Source organism: Phasianus colchicus, chromosome 1 (assembly GCF_987193195.1).
Source record: "Phasianus colchicus chromosome 1, bPhaCol1.hap1.1, whole genome shotgun sequence".
NCBI classification, from domain to species: Eukaryota; Metazoa; Chordata; class Aves; order Galliformes; family Phasianidae; genus Phasianus; species Phasianus colchicus.
The window spans coordinates 184,851,637-184,874,754 of record NC_143436.1 but is presented as its reverse complement, the minus strand read 5'-3'; the positions used below and the strand labels follow the sequence as shown (position 1 = coordinate 184,874,754).

The 23,118-nt window shown below is 36.5% G+C and overlaps 1 protein-coding gene across 1 annotated transcript in view; it reads left to right on the top strand.

Moving 5' to 3' along the window:
* The window catches only part of LOC116244468 (contactin-5), a 62,032-nt gene that overhangs the window by 13,673 nt on the left and 25,241 nt on the right, over window positions 1-23,118 (top strand). The window contains exons 4-6 of the mRNA XM_090146801.1: window positions 793-913; window positions 14,107-14,265; window positions 14,650-14,799. Of these exons, the coding sequence (XP_090002927.1) occupies window positions 793-913; window positions 14,107-14,265; window positions 14,650-14,799 (430 nt within the window). The remainder of the gene's footprint in view (window positions 1-792; window positions 914-14,106; window positions 14,266-14,649; window positions 14,800-23,118) is intronic.

The following is a 23,118-nucleotide window of genomic DNA, read 5'->3' as shown; positions in this document are numbered from 1 at the left end:
TCAGATAAAACTGTGTATGTGTAAAATCTGATATTATCATTTCAGTTTATTAAGTAGTACAGATATTTCTAAAAAAAGCCATCCATTCTCAAAAAAATAAATGACTGTTCCATCTTCCAAGTTTCTGCTCATAATTCTGGGGGGTTGTAGTTACCATTGCCTAGAATACTGAAAAGCATAAATCTGAACTAGCTTTCTGTGCGCACATATCCAGGGTTTGCATGTTTCAGATTTCAATATGTATAGGTTCAGACAAGGAAAATGAGAATCTGGTTATATTTTCTTGATCTCATTTAGTATTAATTTCTCCTTTGTCAATAAGAATCAATTAACATCATCTTTTAAATGATCTTAATTTCATTCAAGGTACATACTCCAAATATGACTGCATTGTAGAGAAGTGGAAGAGGAAGGAAGACTCGTTTTCATTTCTAAGAGCACATTTGCAATGCCAAGGATTACATCAAATATTTCTGTTTTGCTCTTTAATTAATTTCTTTGTGTTAGCTTGGATTCATTTTCTTTGAGCATGCAAATATCAATGGAGTGCTTCAAGCAAAATCAAAGTTATTAAAAACAACAAATCCTCTTCTTTAGTCCTTATTAATAATTGTATAAATGCAGTGTGCTGATTATCTGCTGATAATCCTCAAAAGGGGATATTAGGGCACATAAATGTTGTAAGATGAAAGCCGCAGATGTGAATTTCTCACACTGCACAAAACACTCTGTGAGCTACCTTGAACACATGGATTTACTAAATTTTAAATGGGTTTTTCATGCCTGTTTCAGCAAGCGTCCTCGGCAGACCTGATGATCAGGAACATCCTGCTGATGCACGCCGGGAGATACGGCTGCAGGGTCCAGACTGCAGCAGACACTGTGTCAGATGAGACCGAGCTGCTTGTTAGGGGTGAGTGGCCTCAAAGCACCCTCTCAGTGCACCAGGGAATGTAAATGAAATCTTAACAAATTGCACAAATGTAGGTCTCTATGTAGGTAGGTATGATGGGTTCTGTGCTTTTTGTGTGATTCTCTGCATTTCACCTTGAAGTCAAGGCATCCTCCCAGGTTCAGTGGTTTAGAAATATTTACCCTTCAAGAAAAGGGACCATAAATCATTTTGTAAAATGAAAGGTACAAACAGTGAAGCAGAAGCCCCTTAATAAGAGAAGGATTTTTTTTTTTCTCACTTGGAACTGTGTTCAACAAATTTTGGCAGGACCTTTAGGCCCAGTTTTGTAATCTGTTGAGTTGCTATATCTCCCATTTAACACTTCTGATTTCATGCAGTAACATGTGGTCAGTGTTCTGCAGGACCTAAAACCAGAAATAGGACACCATTAGCCTGCAGTAAAGCCAAGATTTAATGCCATATGTACAGCCCCTTATGCAGAGTATGTCTGTGTTCTGCACTCCGTGTTTGTGTGCATGCATGCACAATGAACAACAGGAGCTGAGAACTTGCAGTTCACTTTCCAGCAATACATCTGGAGAGTGCTGCAGTGCCAAAATTCACAGATCTCTGTAGGATAGCAGAGCAGGACAGTCTCACTGTGGATTACACAGCTTTTGAAAGAATAAATTGAGAGAGAGATTTTATTAGCATTGATAAAAAAATGAACTTCAGTTAAAATATAAATCAAAATTATATAGAGTATAATCTTTCAAAAATATTTATTCTATCACATTTCATCACTTCTTTAGATTTGATGTTTTCATATCCATCACTTTTAGGATGAATATACACTTGAAATGATAAAGAATGTTTCTGGTTGAGTGCAGAGCTCTTCACATTTTGATGAGAGTAGCTGCTAAATATTTCCATAAAGTCATTTTGAGGACCATCAACTTTCTATGAGGTATGGCACTACTGGGATGGTGGCATTCAGTTTCCTCAGCATAGGCACATAATGCTATTTTAGCCGCCTTATGAAATCTGAATCGACCTTGTGGGTTATGCAAGACTTATGTTACTTTTACCTCCCTCAGACAAGAGCTGGAGGCTCTATGGTTAGGCAAGGCAATGCCAATTTTAATGCTATGGAATTTATTAAGTGATAAAAGTCTCTTATCTTACTACTATCTAGAACATTTCAGACCAGCTGCTAAATTGTATGTAAATGGGTTTCTTGAATTTGAAATAGAAAATAAATATTTATCTGAGGAAGAGGTTTGAGATAAATGTAAAAAAGTGTATTATAAGAAGTATCAGAATGTATGTATTCAAGTGCCACATAGCCATGCCACCTTACTCATGAAATTTAAACTATGACAGCTTTATAATAGAATATAAATTGAAATATACTTTGCTTAAAATGTTCATTCCTTATTTTTATGATTTAATAATTATAGAATGCAGTAAAAAAAGTTTATCTCTGACACAAACTGCTTTACATTGTGTGACTGCTTTTGTCTTGATGTAAGGGTAATTTTCCATGAAAATGCAGGGGTTTGCTGAAGTGGTTAATCTTAAGACATCTATGCATAATAAATAAAATGAATTCCTACAGTGACAGTACTTCTTTCACAAAAAAAAATGTAGGATGACTTTGTTTTTTATTGCAGTAAATGATTAAAGGCATTGCTATTCAAGGCCAGGCTGGATGTGGCTCTGGACAGCCTGGTCTAGTGGTTGGCAACCCTACACATAGCAGGGGATTTGAAACTCGATAATCTTTGCTGTCCTTTTCGACCCAGGCCATTCTTTGATTCTATGATTCTATGATTAAAGTACATTGTAGAGTCACTAATGATTACTCTTCATGAATATCAATGTTGCAAAAATCCAAAATATTTAGGAGAATGTAATCTATCTTTCCTTACACTATTAGAAGAATTTCATTTTGATTTCTATATTGCTAATACTTTTTTATTCACTCATCTCTTTAATGAGGGCACTCAGTAGTCTACAATTTGACATTCTTTGATGATTCCAGATTGCAACTTCTTTCAAACATCTTTAAGTTTAGCTTTTGGAGATACTAGGCTTTGCTTAGGGAAACAGATCAGCAGTAGATCTTCCAATAACATGTCAGCATACTGAATAATTCCACCTCACAAAAGAAAATGCCATATATGAAAAAAAAAAACAAAACACTGTCACCACACAATAAAGTCAGTGAGATACAAAGCCATATTATTATTTATTCCCAGTGTAGTTTTCAGTAAAATAATTTCATTCTATTCATATTGAAAACAATTTCCTGTTTTAAATTTTACAACCCATGTCAAAAGCAAGATACCAGAAACATTGTCGTGAACTCTGGGAAGTGCCAACAGAAGCCAAGTTCCAGCACATCTGTGAAAATGAGTACTGATACCACTGATAGTATACCAGTATACATATCCTTAATAAATATACATATATATTTTGTAAACTCACCTTACTTGTGAGTTATTCTACTGGAAAATGCTTTGAATATAGCCCGGGGAATTAAACTTGAAACTACTTTTACCATTGCACAGAAAATTTTCCTTGCCCTGCAATATAAAGTAGAATTTAAATTCCAGAACAAAAGTAAATGTAATCACGTTTTTGTTTTTGTTTTTGTTTTTGTTTCAGTTTAGTTACTTGCATTGAGGTAATGGTGCAATGTCTCTGAATTTGCTACGTATGTGTGTGAGATGCAAAAAAAAAAAAAAAAGAGAGCTGCAAGTTTCTATTCTTCAACTATTTATTCTGGGTTATAGACTTTTAAAAAATATTTTCAAATCATTTTCAAAATCACTACCTTACATTTCTTAATTTTAGGGAAGCTGCAATTAAATAAATGTCAAACTTTTTTTTTTTTATGTTTTTTTTTTTTATGTTTTTTTTTTTTTTTTTTCTAGTGAATCTCTTTCAGGAACACTTCAAAGTTAGATTTAAAATGATGTGTTAGACCATGTTTGGGCAAAACAAAGATTCAAATCCCTTGACCTACTTGCCTCTCAAAAGACAGTCCAGATACATTCCAAAGTGGTTTGAAAATGTGACTAAATTCTGCATACTAAAGTAAGAAATAACTTTTTAGTGATTTCTAGTCATTTCTTTGTTCTCTAAATGTTGTTTTCTGAGCTCAAGTTATCTATTTTTCCCTTTTTGTTTTGTTTTTCTATGTTACCATGAATGCAGGTGTCATTAAGAAGAGATGTTTTGTTGACAGCTGGACCTGTCAGGCAGTATATTAGCTTTCCAGCTTAAGTGTCTTGCATTTTAATCTTGATATGGGTTATGAATGACAAGTATTTCATGCCAGTCTCCTGCTAGTGAACAATGACCTTCAGAAGACTGCTGTCCTGACATACTTCCCACCATCTGTTTACATTCAAATAGATTACTCCATAACTTGAAAAACTATTTCCTATTCAAGATAAGCTTCTGTGAAATTATTTGCTATACATAATCACAAATTGCTTAAATTATTATTAACATGAATAAATAAGTCAGTCTTTTACTTAAAGCATATTAACTTCACTTTACCTTTATTTTACGATTTATAGCAAGATCTGTTTCACTGACTCTAGCACCTAAGCCCAAAAAGGTTGGGTATCAAGTTCACATTTAGTGTTCAAACACTCTTGAGGCATTTTAAAGTTCAAAAAGCACTCACTTATTCACCAGGTGCCTGAGTTTTAAATATTTAGGTTTTTGTACGCATACAGAATCTCCTCAGCTGGATGGTGTCATCCATCTGAGATCTATCATACCCTGTAGATGCACACTTTAACTCTGTGGAAGTCCTCAGTGTGGTCTTTAGCACTCTGAATATGAAGAGGATAACATAGGATTCAGCTCAATGCCCAAGAGCTGTGGGCCATTGATTCAATTCAGATGATGTCATGCTCATCATTTACCATCAAGTTCAGCAACTGCAGTGCTCAGCTACAGGGAACAATATCATTTTTGGGTTCGCTCAGATCCTGACTCAGAAACACGCTTCTTCTCAAGAGGATGTTATATCTGCAGGCAGTGGTTTAAGTGGTATCAACAAACGCCGTACCTTTTATGAGGCAAAGTAGCAAGAAAAACAGAAGCCAGGAGAGAAACAAATGAAAACCTGACTCGGAGTAGGATTTAGGATCCCTTCCAGTAACACAAACATTTGATTCTTTCATTGAGTTGGACAGTGCCCAAAAAAGGAATTCAACCATTGTTGACAGATTAAGCCAATGCACTGAATTAGGAAAGCTAAATAAAATACATACATCACATTTCCCCTCCAGCAGAAGAATAAGAGCAAAAAGACTTATATGCCACTGCAAGATTTTCTGGAAGGCAATCATCAGTGCCTGTAGCAGCAGCATGAGGCGTATGGAGTAGACTGATAAAATTCAAGAGCATCCAGAAGAGAAAGCATCTTTTCATATAGGGTGGTAACTAACTATTCTGGAACTAGGCATGCACAGATGTGTTATTTCAGAGGAATTTTGTAAGAGGCATTGTGTATGTCTGATGGGAAAAGAAGCAGTTCAGCTGGAGTGAATTAATGTAACAACAGTCATATCACTGGACTTACACTGCTGACACAAGTCTTTGCTTGATTCCACTTCATTTATGCCTAGCAGTTTTGCTTGCTTGAGGTGTTTTTCATGCAAAGTTGTTCACAGAAGAATCTATATATTTCCTATAAAATAAAAAATATATATTTTCCACAGAACTTGAAGTCATCAGCCATTTAAGAAGCAGAAGTAATTAATGATCAGTCCATAGTTCTCCCATGTTACATACCTTTTCTGGTTACTAACCTTTATTTATCCACTCTTATCCTCAATTTTCAGTGAATATTGGCTAGCAAAGAAGCACAGTATCAAAATGTTTCCGGTTGGTTGGATTGCCACCTATCACTGGCACCCCAGTGCTTGAACTGTCTCTGCACTGATTTTTCACAAAACTAAAGCAGAAGGCTCTAATACAGGATAAATATGCATGTTACATTCAGACACTAGTAATATTCCTTTCTCCTTATTCTGCAAGTTTGGCTTTGCTTAGAGGATCCTTGGCTTGGAGGATTAGCTTAGAAAAGCAACTGCACAGTTCAGCCATACAGTTCAGCCGTATAGTGGGAGTCGAGGATGTCACATAGCAGTCTGCAATTTTTACAAAGATCAGTCTGAGGTTTTTTGTAGTCTTTTAAGAGCAGAGATCCCACTGAAGCGTGAGGCACTCCTGCTGCAGCAGCAGCTTCAGAGAACACCAGGGAGTTTCCTGCACAGAAAAGGTTCATCGCATGACACCGTAGTCTGATGTGAATCAGAACAGTGCTTCAGACTGTTCATAGTGAGTGATGTGGGTTATATACTTATCCTTTTCTTGTCTTGTTTTTAAGGCTCATCATGATAGACTTAGGAATATAAAAATGTGAAGTAAAGGTCTTTTTTAACATCTGTGAAAGCTTCAGTGCCTAATTAAAAGTACTGACTCTCCAATAATTTAATATATATTTAATGAGAATACATATATATATTATGTTACTGATTCGGTTACTTTGTCAAATAAATTCTGTCACTTAAGACATATTCTTAAATTATTCTTGCTGAACTCCTTTGCAGTATGTTACATCCAAGCTAGTTACATTAACCACAAACTACCAAGTTTGTGTAGTATTACAAAAATAAAGCAGTATTACAAACTGCTTTAAAATGCATCTCATCTCCAGATTAATAAACTTTCTTTCAGATTGTTTCACTGAAGCACTGTAGAAACAGTCAAGGCCAAGCTCTGGTTTTGCGAAGGAGCAGAGAGAACCAGTCCTATAAACCACTGGCTCAGTGACTTTCTGCAATGTAAACAGTATATATATATATAAACCTATTCATCTTATCTAAGAAAGAAATCTGCTCTCCTCATGTTATATTTTAGAGAAGTAATGTCTCCTCTGAACTCCACTGACCTGGATCAAATATAACTCAGGAACTGCTGGTTAGACTGACCACACGGCTCCTTTCAGCTGTGATATTGCCAATAAAACTTAAAGACAAGCACTTTGGTTTAAAGGCCATGAGCCACAGCATTATTGCATAGAATGTAAACAAGGTCAGCAAATTCTTTGTGGTTCTTGAAATTACATTTGAGCTGTAGCACAGGGCATGGAGATGCCCTAAGTACAGGCCCCGTTCATTGGACACACTGATATGACTGTAATGGTAAAATGCTCTCTGAGGTCCATGGGTACATCAGACTTTTCATACGAACAGTTACATTCTTGGTCCTGCACCCTTTCTCAAACAAGGGTGGGCACCACAGACTACTTGTTCATCTATACTAGATCATGGAAATCATTTATTATGCTCAAGTATTCTCTAGAAAAGGCATAATTGGCATGACATAGGTTTGAAAGTATGATAGGGACAGGCAAACAGCACAAAGGTACATAAGATCAATAAGGTCTATTCTTTAGCTCTTTTTAGTATATAATTTTACAACAGCTGCTCCAAAAGTAATGTCTCCTATTTTATTCTGTTGACCCACAGTATCAGAGACAGATGTTGGTGGAATGGCAGTAGAGATTAAATCTTCCCATCTATATTCCATTACATTTTATTGTCATTCAACAGAGGGTAGCAGAGGGGTAGCCTGACAAAATGTCGCCTGACATGAAAGTGTGGATGGAGCAAAAGTGTGGAACTGAATTCCTGCCCATAGAAAAAAAATTGCACCCACTGAGATTCATCAATGCTTGCTGAGACCAAATAGTGGATATGAGTGCAGGGAGGCAGTAGGTGATGCACTTCAGCAGTAGAAATAATGAAGTGAAAGACAAGACATGCTCTGAATGGCCATGCAGATTTTTCTGAGCACAACATGCAAACTGTTGTTCATTGCTGGTGTTTTGTAGGTGAGGATTTCCTCTATCAAATAGTGCTATTGTTCTCTCTGAATCTGGTGTTGTAGATGGATCATCAGCTGTTTAACCTACAGTCTCCAGACCAAAACTTCCAGCAATCTGATTTTGTCTTGAAGTTATAATATGTTCAACAGTTTGAATGAGAGAATCCTAGGAGTTTAAAAATAGAACAGAAAAAAACAAAATCTAACTAAGCTACACCTTAACTTAACTCACATCTATGTCTTCAGTCAAAAAAAAAAAAAAAAAAAGCCTAGAATCAAGTTCAAAAACATAAATGAGGTGTGGTAATATTCATGAACTCAGTGTCTGAAGGAGATCTATCCTTGAAGCTCTGAGTTGTGAGAGCAATGGAAGCAACACAAAACAGATCTTGGACAGCTGACAAGTGATGCAGGTTATCAGAATAAGCCAATAAGAGAGGGATGTCTAAAAATCACTTCTGTGTTCTATTTTAGACACCTTTATCTAACTGAGAGATACTTATGTCATTCATAATGTGATTCAGAGGCTACCAGTTCTTTCCTCATAAAGTGAGATTTCAGTTAATGTTCCCTGAACTGTCTTTATGCCACAAAGTATAGATCCAACTCAGAGGCTCTGGAGTGCAGTCTGGAATCTGAATCTGAAGAACCTCCTTGCTTGTCCTGGTCAAGTTGGATTATGACTTCTCCATCCTCCCAGGTCTTTATGTAGCTGTTTTACCACTTGAATACACCAAGTTTGTAGGAACGAGGCTGAGAATGTAGTTTTAGCATCCATTGCATTCATTACAAATTACACTTTTGATCCATCTTCTTGTTCATCAATATATGGAGAGCTGTAGGTGGACACAGCAATATGCATTTATGCTACAAGAAACAGTCCGGTTCCTGTTTTGTCATGTACTTTTTCCATTATCCTGTAGTTATCACCTCTTTCTCTTTTCCTTAACCTATTGTCTTCTTGATGACAAGCTATTACACTTTGTCATTCAGAAAGTAAAACCTTCAGGTCAATAATTCTATATTCATGAGGTGTTACACAGCAGACTTTTTATTAGTTTTGTAAAAGTAAGGATTATCTTGATCAGAGTGCAGTGGAGTAAATTAATGCATATCCTGGGATTCACAGGAAAGGGCACTGCCTCTCTGAATTACTAGAGTTATTATTGGTAATAGTCTTTAAGGAACTCTCATATTAACATTGAATCATGGGAAGTAATCTACACGACCTCTCAGGATGATAATCCCAACTATAAAAAAACACATAAAATAAGTTTGCCAAAATGTATACATGCATGTCCTGAAATGAACCATGCATCCATGGAACTTCTCTGACAGAAGATAACTGACAACATTCTTACACTGGCTTTCCAATGCTCCTAAGGCTGCATAAGAGCCTATCGCAGCCTCAAATATCTTCTCTGTGAAGGTCAACTGCATTATAATGCACTTACAACCAGTCATTTTCTGTGTAGTTTCCAGAGAACCATTTGAGCAGACAGTGCATTTTTTCCCCAATTGGCTATTCTCAACTAAAAAATTGTTTTAGAGATCCTGAACAATAGCAGAGCCCTTGGGAAAAGCACTTCTCTGCATTAGCCATCCAGCTGACACCATGAATGATAACACCCAAGCATAAAATTTAATGAGATTTCTATAAAAATGAGTGACATCTGCATAGCACTCAGGTCCTGGCTAACTCTCATACATTTGTTATCACAGAGGCTTTTGTCCCTTATTAATCCGCTTTCAAGAGTGCCTGCTGTTGGAAATGGAAATGCTTTTTAGCAGTCATCCTACAGACTGTGTAAGAGCACACATCTCAGAAAACATAATGACACATTGTCATGACTAGGAATGCATTTGGAAGGTTTAAAAAACATGAGAGAACTCCTACAAGAAAATATATTGAGAATTTAGCAAGAGACATCCGCATAAATACATTTTATGTATTTTTATATAAGTAAGAAACTTGTTCTATTTCCTATAATACCATGGCTAGAAAATCTTCAGTAATATTCAGTGTGCATGGAAGAAATATTGTTGTAGAGAGAAAGTACTAAAATATTTTCTTTTAATTTTATTTGTGCTTGGGAGCATGTTATAATTCTTGGCCTTGGGCTCCAACTCAGTAAAAGCATATGATTGTATCAGAATCCCAGCTTTCCTTTAAAATTTCCCCTATGGCTACAAATAAATATTTCACTAGCATTTTCCTACATCAGCAGAGAGCCTGAAACAATAGATGATGAAGATTGAAGACCTTCCTCCTTTATTAAATTGGCCCCGGGATTTACTATTTTGAGACAAAGGTCTGACCTGGTGCATCCCACCACAGAAGAGCAAATATATCGCAGGAATGGAGGAGTGCAGATGACACATCTTTAGAAACACAGAATCACAGAGTGGTTTAGGTTGAAAGGGACCTTTAAAATTATCTAGTTCTAACTTCCCATTAGACCACGTTGCTCAAAGCCCCATCCAGCCTGGCCTAGAATGCCTTCAGGAAGGAAGCATCCTGTTCCAGTGTCTCACCAATCTCATATTAAAGAATTTATTCCTAATATCTAGTCTAAATCTATCTCTTTCTGTTTAAAGCCATTTCTGCTTATCCCATTGCTACATGTCCTAAGAAAAATAGTCCTTCTCCAGCTTTCCTGTGGGCCTCTTTCAGGTACTGAAGGCCACTATAAAGTTTCCTTGGAACCTTCTCCAGGCTGAACAGCCCCAGATCTCTTAGCCTGTCCACACAGGGGAGGTACTCCAGTCCTCTGACCACCTTTGTGGTCAGCTTCATTTTCTTTTCTTCTAGGGGCCCCAGAACTGGACACAGTACTCTGAGTGGGGTCTCACAAAGGTGGAGTAGAGGGGCAGAATCACCTCCCTTGTACTGTTGGTCACTCTTCTCTTGATGCAACCCAGGATATTGTTGGTCTTCTGGGCTACAAGCACACATTACCAGCTCATTCTAAGTTTTTCATCAACCAGTACCCTCAAATTCTTTTCCTCAGGGCTGCTTTCAAACCATTCTCTGCCCAGCCTGTATTTGTCCTTGGGATTTCTCCAATCCAGGTGCATGACCTGACACTTGGCATGTTGAACTTCATGAGATTGGTATAGGCCCACCTGTCAAGACTGTTCAGGTCCCTCTGGATGGCACCCCTTCCCTCAAACGTGTCAACTGTACCACTCGGCTTGATGTTTGCAAACTTGCTGAGGTCAGTCCCACTGTCCATGTCACCTAAAAGATGCTAAATGGTCCTAGCATTGATGCCTGAAGAATGCTACTCATCACCAGTCTCCACTTGGACACTGAGCAGTTGACCACAACTCTCTGAGGGCGACCATCCAGCCAATTTCTTATCCAGAGAGTTGTACATCCATCAAATCCATTTTTCTCCAATTTGGTGACCAGGATGTCATGTGAGTCATGCAGCTTTCTGTCATGCTTTCTCACAGAAGGAAAACCAAGACCTTTCAACTGCAAACGAAGGGGGGTCTTATCACATCCCACCTATGAATTGAGGCAGGGATGATCAGACTCACAAATCCTCCTCCCTCAATTAGATTAAGGCAAAAACATCACTCAGGATCCAAATACAATCATCAGTTTTATTCAGAATCTCTGTACTATAATTATCTTAAAAATACTGGCACACTTACAATTACATCTTTCTGGGTGGCTAAATTATGTGAGTGTATGGGAAACTGAACTATGTCTTGCATTACTTGATAACTTTATGTGGGAAAAAAGACAGAAAATGGAGAGACAGAGGAGGAGTGTCTCTTTCTGCAAGAGCACTCATCCAGAAGTTCTGAAGCTCATAAGGTCCTGAAGTCTTGAAATCCCCCTGAGATTCTCATGTGCATCTTTTTATGCCTCTTAGATTCATAGGCTTCATATTGTTTGTCATTAGCATTTGCTGTCAACAAGTTCATCATCAAGATTGCAGTCAAGCCATTTTATCTACACAAGGCTTCCTTCTCTGACCACATCTTCAGCCTTTAGCTTGTTCTGATGGTGATGGTTTTGTCCTGCAGATGTTTGAGACAATTCCAGTGTAAGTGTAAAGTGTATTTTGTTGGTCTGCTACAGGACTTCAGAAGGCCAAGAGTCATAAGAGGGTGTAAGGTGAATCACCATCTTATCCCAGACTGGACATGAATAGCACTGACAGGAGCAATTCGAAGTCTGCTGAGCAGGCAGAGCAAGAAAAGAAAAGAAACTCCTGGCAATGGGATCTGCTCACATCCGTGGAGGGGGAAAGCGTTCTTCTCATAGCCCAGTGCAGTATTCTAGGCTACTGCAAACATATATTTCATACAGTATTTTTCCATCATACATCTATAATACTAAACTTCAATGAATTCTGTTTCTCGTTTTGTTTTGGTTTGGTTTTTAAGATAATTATGTGACTATTTTGTTGCTTTTATTCCTATAAGTGCTATGTTACCAATATTTTAATGTTCATTCATGGCTTGTAGGTCATTACCAAGCAAACAGAGAAAAGTGAAAAGTATAACTTGCTTTATTACTTCAATAATTTATTGTCTGTTTCACTCTAAGACCATAGAGTTGAATTATTAAAAAAAAATCGTAACAAAATGTTGCCGTAATCCGCATAAACACTCTTTTTATATTCACATAAAACTGTTTTTAGTTAAAGGATTCTAGCCAGAAAAAGATTTGGTTGCATAAAATAGCGAAACAGACAAATAAATATGTAGGTAGGTACATGGGTTGATAGATAGATAGATAGATAGATAGATAGATAGATAGATAGATAATGGTGAGTTCAGCAATCCTGGCTACAACTGCAACATCAAATGTTGAAACCACACCAGAGTATCTATCTCTCTTATCCATAGTTGCTGAGCTCTGCTAGAACCACACCACTCATGGTACCTAGCAATTACGATGGAAAGTAATGGAAGGTGTCCAAAGGATCTGCTACACTATAACTTCAGAAGAAAGTCTGACATATGCAAAGAGCGTTGGGGTTCCCCAGAAATGCAGCCACAGTTTCTTTTAATTAATAAAAGTGTTTTCATCATTACCTTTCTTGCATGTTCATTTTTGGAGAAAATCGACAGTGCATTCCTGATTTCACAGATTTCCATCTATGCAGAAGCAGAACTTCAGCCTCCAACAAGAGGAGCCTGGGAAAAAACTGGATGCCAAAAATATTCAGATTTTTCCTAATTAATTATAGCTATTAATCATATCATTATTTTAATTAAGTAGCATTAGAAATATTGAGACCTGTCCTGGATTTGTATAAGCTTTTAAGTATAGGAAATCACAAGAGAGATTTTTATCCTGCATTTGCTCATAACAGAGATGTGTCTGTCCCCATAAACATCTGGTTCCAACAGCTGCAAAAAAGGATCCTGAATCAGGGAAAACTTGCGTCCAATTTGGTTTGGCAAGTGCAAATGGACAATGTTTTGAAACATGATTAAGATCAATATCAGGAGGAATTAAAGGAGAAAACTAGAGGTATGGATGAAGTTATACGCAAGTTTTCATTGCAAATTTATATTTATTACAAGAGGCTTTATGTATTGGAGCAGTCACATGACTTAAAAACTGATGATTGGTATTTTCTTATTAAGTATAGCAAAGTGGAATAAATAATAGTTGAATTTCTGAAATGAGAATATTTTTGGTGATTTTCTTTGTTTTTAAAAGAGTCACATTAAAGATCAGTCTTAAAAATATTTGGGTATGGGTTCTGTTTTCAATAGCTTTCAGTCAAATAACTAGTGGACTTTCAGAAGGACAGTAGTCCAGATTGTTTTACTGAATGAGTGAATTTGTTAAAGAGGATATATGTTGTATTCTTAATTCAGTTATTAGCATTATTAGTATTCTCCTTACAAAACACATCCTACCTTGCTTCATTTTGATATTCACTTCTCCTGCTGAGAATTCTCACACAGAGTTGTGATTATGACTGTTCAATCTAGCCTGGATGCTTTCTTTTTTCCTTCAATTTTACATTCAGAACAATTACAAGAAGATTTTATAGAAATCTGTTTCTATTTCTAGTTCTTCTGCTGTCACTCTGACAGGTTAATTGCTTCTACCTGCATAACATTTAAAGAGTAGAAACAACCACAGTTTGCCAGTAGAAATTTTTCTATACAAGCTATCACCATGATGTAGTAGTGTTCATTTTAACTCCTGTATTTCATGGGTACTGAACACACTACAGAATATCTCTCCCATATTATTACTGTTCAGCAGCAATGATGGTGTGCTTTGTTTGATTATTCCAATTTATTTCTAGGTCCTCCTGGTCCCCCAGGGGTTGTAATAGTGGAGGAAATTACAGACACCACAGCAACACTCTCCTGGAGTCCTGGGGCAGACAATCACAGCCCGATCTCCCTCTACAACCTGCAAGCACGCAGTCCATTTTCTCTTGGCTGGCAGACAGTAAAAACAGGTGAGAAAAACTTCAAAATAGCACAGGCAAGCTCTTCAAAACTCCAGCAGCAACTGTAGATACTCTTGAAATAACAGTGATAAATTAAAAGCACTAATTTTTTTAAATTATTTTTATTCCTTTCATGTTACTAAGCAACATCTATAAACGGACAACACAAAGACTCCTGAGTGACGCAGCTGTAATAAGCAGAAATCTCTTCCTTCTTCCTTTTATTCTTTGACTTTTCAGGAGTACCACATTGTCAAAAAAACTAACTCTGATTTCTAACATATTTGATCGTTGATATCTGTCATATCTGATGGTCATATGCATTTGCCACTGAAACACCACATGTGAGCTTCAACTTTCTGAGTGACCTGTACATTTTTTCACTGTCTGCAGTTCCTGATGTGATAAGTGGAGACATGGAGTCTGCTATGGCTGTTGAACTGAACCCTTGGGTTGAGTATGAGTTTAGAGTTGTAGCAACCAACAAAATTGGGACTGGAGACCCAAGTGCACCATCCCGCATGATCAGAACCAATGAAGCCGGTAAGGAGATAAAAAGGTTAATATTCCAGGACTACCAGAAACAAGAACTGCTTTAATATAATGATGGTACTATTCTCTTTTCAATGGTACAATCTGTGTTGAGTCAACATTGCTCCAGGGTAATACTCGTGCAGAACAGTTTGTTTTATTTACAGGAACAATGTTTAATTTACATAAATTCCAAATGACCTAATTCCCTTCTGTCTTACTTCATCCAGGCTATCTTCATTTTGGCTCACTTATTGGCTGCCTCCTACACAGCAAATCTGGCAATGATTTCCACTATGCAGAAAGGTCTTACCAAAAAGAATGTGGCAATTCAGATGGAGTGCATGCCCCAACTGTCAGGCTACAGGGAGTGACTTAACCTGTTGTTAATATCAAGGATGGCAGGGATACCACCTACATGAGCTGTAAGAGCTGGATGATCTGCTCAAGACAGCAGAGCTCAAGGAGGAGGTAAAGAAGTTAAGGAGTATCACGGAGTATGAGCAGGAGAGAGTCTGGTGGAGTAACTCCCTACCATACCTGTGAGAAAGGCAAAAGGGTGATACACCCCAAACACTGGCGAACCTCTTACCCTTCTACCATCTGGCAGAGGGAGGAGATCTAAGAAAGGAAGAGATGTGGAAACAAGTCCCAGCTTGACATCACAGATATCCCCTCTCTATCTACCTAGATTCCCCACGTACCTGTCTGCTACAGGCTTGAGGCTCTGGAACTTGAGGGACAAGGAAGTGCAGATGCGGTGGTCTGCTTCTACTAAAACATTTTCCAGCAGCTCTAGTTAAAGTCTTCATGCACATCCATTTTCCTTTGGACAATAAGTACAGCTTTACCTCTATAAATATTTGTTAATAGGTGTCATGGAGTTAACTAGATCAATCAATGCCCGCGACAGGAGGGCAGTAGGCCTCTGGGCCCCTCGGCTCCACAAAATGGGAAGGAAAAGGAAAAAGGGATAGGGAGATGGGAGCTGGACTCAAGGAAGGAAAAACAAACAAACAAACAAAAAAAAAGTTGACAATGATCTATGGAGGAAAACTTATTTTACTGATTATGATATTGGACTAATAAATCAAATAAAATAGGAGAGAGAGAGAGTTCCCGAGACCGGGTCAAACCTAAAAAGATTGGTACGGTTAGGAAAGAACCCTCCAACTCCCACTGCAAGGCAGTAAGAGACTGCCCAACCAGAGAGGGCCAGATCCCATAAGTTTCATGATGTACAGGGACAGGTACCCAAAATTGGAGCATTAACACTTTAACTCCCAGTGCACTACATGATGTTGTAACGTGGAATACCAAAAACCAAAAATCACAAAACCATGACAATAAGTCATACTTATGATCAGAAAAAAAACTGAGGAAGGGATGAAGCATGCATTGTGCAGTGTATTTTTTGCCCAGTGATTAGTACTCTCTTCTGAGTAAGGCTAAGGCTCCACTATTGTTGCCATCTGAAGAAACAGAGACATTAACAAAAGTAGCAATAATTTCAATCCAAATACACAGGACTCTTCCTGACAAGCAGACCTATTGCTGATAATAATGCAGGTCTTCTCAAATGAAAGCTCAGTAACATATGAGTTCAAATAGGAAAAGGCCACGCTCAGTGTTTACCTGCATTTTCAGCTTTCCAGTTACAATTTTTTTTTTTTATTACCAGAGTTACAGCTGCACAATTGTCACATTAGAAGGAAGCATTTTGTAGTGTGACACTGAATTCCAGACAGGTGCCAGTAAAACAACTTAACAGTCTTCGGAGAAATTGAAGTTCAGTTTATTTGGTGTGCTGTTTAGCACAGTGTGATACAGCAGAAGTTAGTTGTCATCACCTCAATCTCAAAAGACCTTATTTAATAAAACCCTTTGGATTCCTTTTCACTTGTGAGCTGTTTCTGTTTTGTGTTATCTTGTTAGTTTTTTCTTTAAAATATATATATATATATATGTATATGTATATGTATATATACATATATAAATAAATGGTTTCTCATTTCTATTCTGCAGAGGTAGTGAGAAGACACTGCTCATAATAATAAGATATAACTTTCCAATTTGTTGAAAACTATAAAAAGTTGTAACGCAGAAACAGCAACACAATAGACTCTGCTTTAAACCAAAAGCAAGGAAAACAACAGCAAACAAAACCAAGAATACAAATAATATATATCAATGTGTTACACATGTAAATGGCATGCTGTTTATAAATCTTTATGGTGTTCTTGAAATGCCAGAGGCTTCATGATTTGCTTCAATCAGGCATCCGCTTCTTCCTACAACTTCCCAAAAGGAGGTTGTGATGAGGAGGGGTTTGTCCTCTTCTCCCAGGCTACAAACACGACCAAAGGAAATGGCCACAAGTTGCACCGGAGGAGATTTAGATTAGACATAAGGAACAACTTTTTCTCTCAGGGAGTGGTCAGGCCCTGGAATGGCTGCCCAGGGAGGTGGTGGAGTCGCCGTCCCTGGCAGTGTTCAAAAGTCGTCAGGATGAGGAGCTACAAGACATGGTTTAGTGGCTTGTGGTAGTAATGATAATGGAAGAAAGGTTGGACTAAATGATCTTGTAGCTCCTTTCCAACTTTGTAATTCGATGTTTCTATGATTCTTTGATTCTTCCTGATTTCTAGCTATTCCTGAATAGCTAGAGAGGTGCCTTGGGTCTTAAATCTTGTCGGTCTTTTTCTCTTCTCTGAGGCAATTCTGTCAGTGTGAACTGTCGTCTTCATGGTTGTTTCCAAATACCACAGTCAACGAGACAAGAAAGTTAGTTTCAGTTTTCATTGGGTATGGCTATTCATAAATGGTTTTCCAAATTAGCACATTAATATTGTCACGTATTACTCGATTATGTATTCTTTTTCAGAATTTCTCTGTACCTTGTTTTTTTTTTATCTGAAAGCTTCAAGGTAAAACCTTTACTAGCATGGGCTTCACTTCCAATGTCACAGATCTGAAATCTTAATAGAGTGCATTTGTAAGGACATTATTCTTTAGAAGGAATATGGTATCAACCTCCTCCTCATGACCTAGCAGACTAACCTGGCCCTTTGCAGAGATGTTAGACGTGCTCTACAAGTAAAAAAGACAGGATGCACTGGAAAATCTCCAGAACTATCAGTCTCCCAGCAGAGAAGATGAGTGTGACAGTGTGCTCAGAGGAGAGCCATGATCCACAGAGGTGAACAGTAGCTGCACTGACAACACACAGAGGTATCAAATGTGTGATTCTGCTGCCATTATTTTATACTTAAATGGCAATCAGCATCTTTAATTTAATGGCATTTACTAACTTGGCTGGAGACTAAAGTCTTTTTCACTCCCCACACAACTTAATTTATCACTTCTTCCCCAAGATAGTAACATTTTATATCAGTCCATTATTTAAAAATACCCATGGAAGCAATGCTTGGGATGGTGTAAGGAAATCATCAGAGTAATAAATGGGTTTTCACATGCTTTAATTATTTAATTAAACCCTAATCTTGTTCCTTAGTACACATTTAGTTAACATGATTGCTTTTCATATCTACTTTCATTGGAATGGATAATACTGCAATTTTCTGGCACATCTAACTTATAGCCAGCTGCTGCATTTCTGTCACTTGTAGCCTTGATACATATTTTACAGGTCCACAAGGTGAAAAGAGCCAGTAACATGAATTTAGACATGTCTGGCATTCCACTACAGCAGCTGGGCATTTGAAGCCTGGGGGCAAAGCATCAATTACATTATCTATTCATGGGGAAACATGGAGAGAGGGAAATTGAGTAGAATCAAAGTTTAACCTGCTAATCAGACATGAAGGCTTGATTTTATGAGGTAGCAGTATAATGCACTCAATTAGTAGCAGATTGTGCACAGGATTTATTTTTAATAAGTCCTTATATTTCATTAAGCCACACTTATTCTCAGTTAATATTTCTTTGTGTTATTACAAGGAAAACTTGTCCTGACAACAACATGTTTTAGGCTGGGTTTTTTTTTTTTTAGGGGATTTTTGTTGCTTCTGTTGGTCAGGTTTTGGATCTTCTTTTTTAGACACCTGTGGAAAATAAGTTTCCACTTTTGCTATTATCATAATTATTTTTGTTCAGTTTTTAACATTAGGACATTATTTCATGGGCAAGTGAAGTCATTTCAGAAAATGTGCCTCCACAGGGAAAAACAGATGAAGAAGATAAAGTAGACGATAGTTGTTGACTGAATGTTTATATTTGAAATTGACTACTCACATGTAATATTGCAGGCCCAAATTAATATGCTTCCTATTGACAAAGAGTCCAAACAGAAGTGCTGTTAGAAAACATATCAGGAAAGCTGGCATAAATGCCACAGCATTCGAGATTTCAGATCTGGGGATTATAATCTGGAGGATATTCAGAATCTCCTCTTAAATTACAAGTGCTAAAAAATACAGAGGAAAATATTAATGGAAGAAATGCAGATCATGAGACCAGTTGGTGTCTCTCACACATGGAAAGGATTTTCAGTTAACATCTCTCTGTTTCCCAGGCTTGCGTGGAAGGATACATTCGTATGTGTATGTATGCATAAAAAGAAAAACAATTGAAAAGAAAAATGTGTTATTGCTTTGGTCTTCACATTAGGAAGCTCTGTCAAGCTGGCAACAAACCTTTTTACCCCCTTTTCCACAGCTAGTATTTGACTTTCAAACTGTATCAGTATGTTAAAAGATATAAATAGCTTTGAAATAAATAAATAGTAACAGTAACTATATCTTGAGCAAATATTTTCTTGAGGGCTAAACTGAATAACTCCTCAAAATTGTAGAGTTTTGTTTTCTTTTTGCTATATTTGACCAAATGTTTCAGAAAGTATACAAAAAGTTTTAAAAATCCACATGGCATTTATCTTCGTGAATGCAAGATACAAGCAGTATAAGAAAGACATTTTTATTAAAACATGAAGCTGTGATTTGGGAAATCTAGACTCAGTTTCTTATCAGAAACTTCTCTGTCAATTTGAGCAGCTGGTATTATCATTTCTTACACTGAAAAATGGAAGTAGTTGGGCTCTTGGTTCTCTTTGTCTTCCTTCTATCTCATCTGTCCTGATTGCAAAAGTGAATGACAGGAACTAAATCCAGCTACATTTTTCTACAGAAATGCTATAATCAACTATGACCATGGCTACTAAATAGTTCTGTTCTATGCAAAAAAAAAATGAAGCACATTACAAAATTAAAAATCTGTTGTTTCTGTTTGTAATAATCAGAAAACACACACACACAAATAAATAAATAAATAACCACCCAATATTTTGTTGGAAAACAAACAAAATAAACACTTTAAAATGGTTAATTATTCATTCAGGGACAACATTTATTTAAAATTTCTTTACAATACCAGAATGTTAAATAGTGGACAAATTGTTTTTAAAATAAATTCATGTTTTGCAGGTTCAGTGTAACTTCATTTTCCTTTCTAGAAGAAAAGGAAGCTATGGTTCAAACAACATAAAAATATTTTCAGTTAATCCACTGAAGTAAAAAAAGGGGGAAAATAAGACTAATTTTAAACAAAATCCAAATTGTCTTGGTATCCTTTAGCATTTAGAAATAACATTAATGAAAATTAAAACAAAAACAACAACAACAAAAGACCTGACATTTTGAAATAAAATATTCTCCTTTCTCTTCAGATTTCACTTTTTTTAAGTGAAACTGAATTCAGGTTACAACTTCTAAAGTATAAATTGAAATGTTTCACATTTTCATCATTTTCAGTATTTTGGACCAAAGTGACTAGATAAAATCTCTGAAAAGGCCATCTTTACCAGAATCTGCACTTTTCAGTTAAAGAATCAAAAATTAAGTAGCTGTTCAGAGTGAAGAGAGAGGAATGTTTAAAATTCTGAACACAAAAGCTAATATAAGCATCTCAAAGAACAGACCAGTTTTCAAAATATCAAACACAGTAGAGCACTAGAAGGAAAGATATTTTCTATCCCAAGTGTTATGATTTCAAATCAGTAGTATTATCTACCACCTCCAAAAGTTTCCCCAGCCTTTACAATTAAGCACAAATTTATAATATATAGGTGGCATTACTAGAGATTTTTAGCTCTTAATCTCTGCTCTCCTACACAAAACACTCAGGAATATCAATTCTCTGCATACATTTTTTTCCTTCGTAAAAACCACTGCTTTTCATGTCTATATAGCTTGTAATGATAAAATACACACAGATTATACAACAATTGGCCATTTCTGATGGGCTTTCTATATAAGTCTTACTCTTTCTATTTTTCTCAGATTGACAAAGTCTTTCTTAGGGGGATGAGGTTTACATTCCTTGTGCTTGCTCTTAAAGAAAACACTTAAAGTGTATTTTTGACTCATCCAAGGGGACATTGAGAGAATCCAAGTCTGTTTGGTTTTACTTCCATTTTCAGCATACCACAATACTTCAATGAAAATGGCAATTCTGTAAGAAACAAATACTGTTGTTTCCATTCCTTCAAACTATACCGAAATTGTTTTCATTTTCTGGTTTACTTGATTTAAGTGAAGGTTTAAACATCAATGTGTGATAGCATACAAACACTGTCAATCGCATTTACTGTGACCCACATCTAGTCACCATGTCTGCCAAAAGTTCAGAACACTGCATCACCAGAAAAACATAGAAACACAAGTTTTACGTGTTTTGTTCCCAATCCTAACAGTAGCTGAAGTAATAAAAGAAAAAAAGAGTTGACTTACTCCTAAAGATCTTACTGTTTAAGACTAAAGTAGGAGAAGATCAATACTAGGTGATCAACACAGGGACTAATGAGAAAACTTTAAATTAATTGGAGACATACAGTCAAGCTAAGCATAGTCACTTTTGGTGGTCTTAAGTACTAATGTTAAGCCAAGGAGTAATTCAATTCTCCAAGTGTGGGGAATTTATCTTTTATCTTATTAAATGAGATGTATAAGGATGGAAAAGAGCTGCTTGTTATCAGTTGGAGTTCAGAAGAGACAGTGCTAAATTTCTAAGTTTTGTGACAGACATTAAGAACAAAGGTCATAATGTCATTGTCCAGCAGGCGTTTGGACCCTATGTCTGGGAAGAAAGTTCAGAAATCACATCTGTTTTTCTGGTGCAAGTGTTTATTCATGTGTGTCAAGAATTAACAATGTAAAGATTTGGAAGTCACTAATTGCATGGCAGTGAACTGGTTCTGAGTGAGAAAATTCAGATATAAAACTGATATAAAAGTGATGTTGCTGAAAGGGTTGATGATAGACAACCTCAGGGTCTGGCATAAATGTGTTCTTTTAATACTTTTCTTCACTGATTTCAAAATGTTCTCCCCTGACTGTAAATAATCTGCTTTGGTGCAGTGCAGAGGAAATTTATTCCTTTGACACATTTATTCTTTTAATGGTTATTCATTTGAGAGTTTTGCTGCTTGAATGTACATTTTAGTTTGGTGCAAAAGAAATCCATCGTTTTGACAGTTTTATTCTTTTAACATTTATTCATTTAAATAGGGCTTCAGTCTGCAATGCTTTTAAGAGGAAAACTCTAGACAGAGGACAATACTCGTTAAACAAGTCCATCATGTTAGTTACCTCAAAGGAGCACAGCATTTTCGCTTACTAATAATATGACATCTACACAAACACTGTATTCATCTTTATAACAACAACAACAAAAAGCCTTAGAAAGAGCAAATGGATGCTAAACATAGTTTAAATATTTTCCATTAGAGATGGTATGATAGTTTATGTATTCTGTTTAATCGATAAAATTATTGTTCTGCATCTTTTCTATAGAATGATCATCCCAGTAAAGCACAGTTTTTATTCTTTTTCATTAAAATTATTATTTTGCCAGAGGGGAAACCTTCACCATTCAATAATGCATAATACTGTTTCTGAAGGGTAAATTTGATTAAAATACATAAAGATTGAGTTTTAGTTTAACCTTGTTCATGTCTCCAGTCATAATAATAAGTCCTTGCCATTGCTTAGACAGCTATCTTAGGAAGGATGGATCACCTCAAAGCTCTGCATTCACTGGAGATGACCCCTGGAGCAAAAAAACAATATTAGAAACATATGTGTAACTATTTTCTCACTTCTACCACATTTCCAACAGTGTATGTCAGAAGCAATTCATAAACTTTGTGAGATTGCATTAGTTATGAGAAAAAAAAAAAAAGAACTGAGCTTATGTTCTTTACAGGGGAGATCATAGTTAAAAACTTCAGATTAATTCTGAAGTATTATGTGAAATTTCAGGATCTAGTAACAACTGCACTTTCACTGAACTTGTTAATGTTCAACATGGGAAATA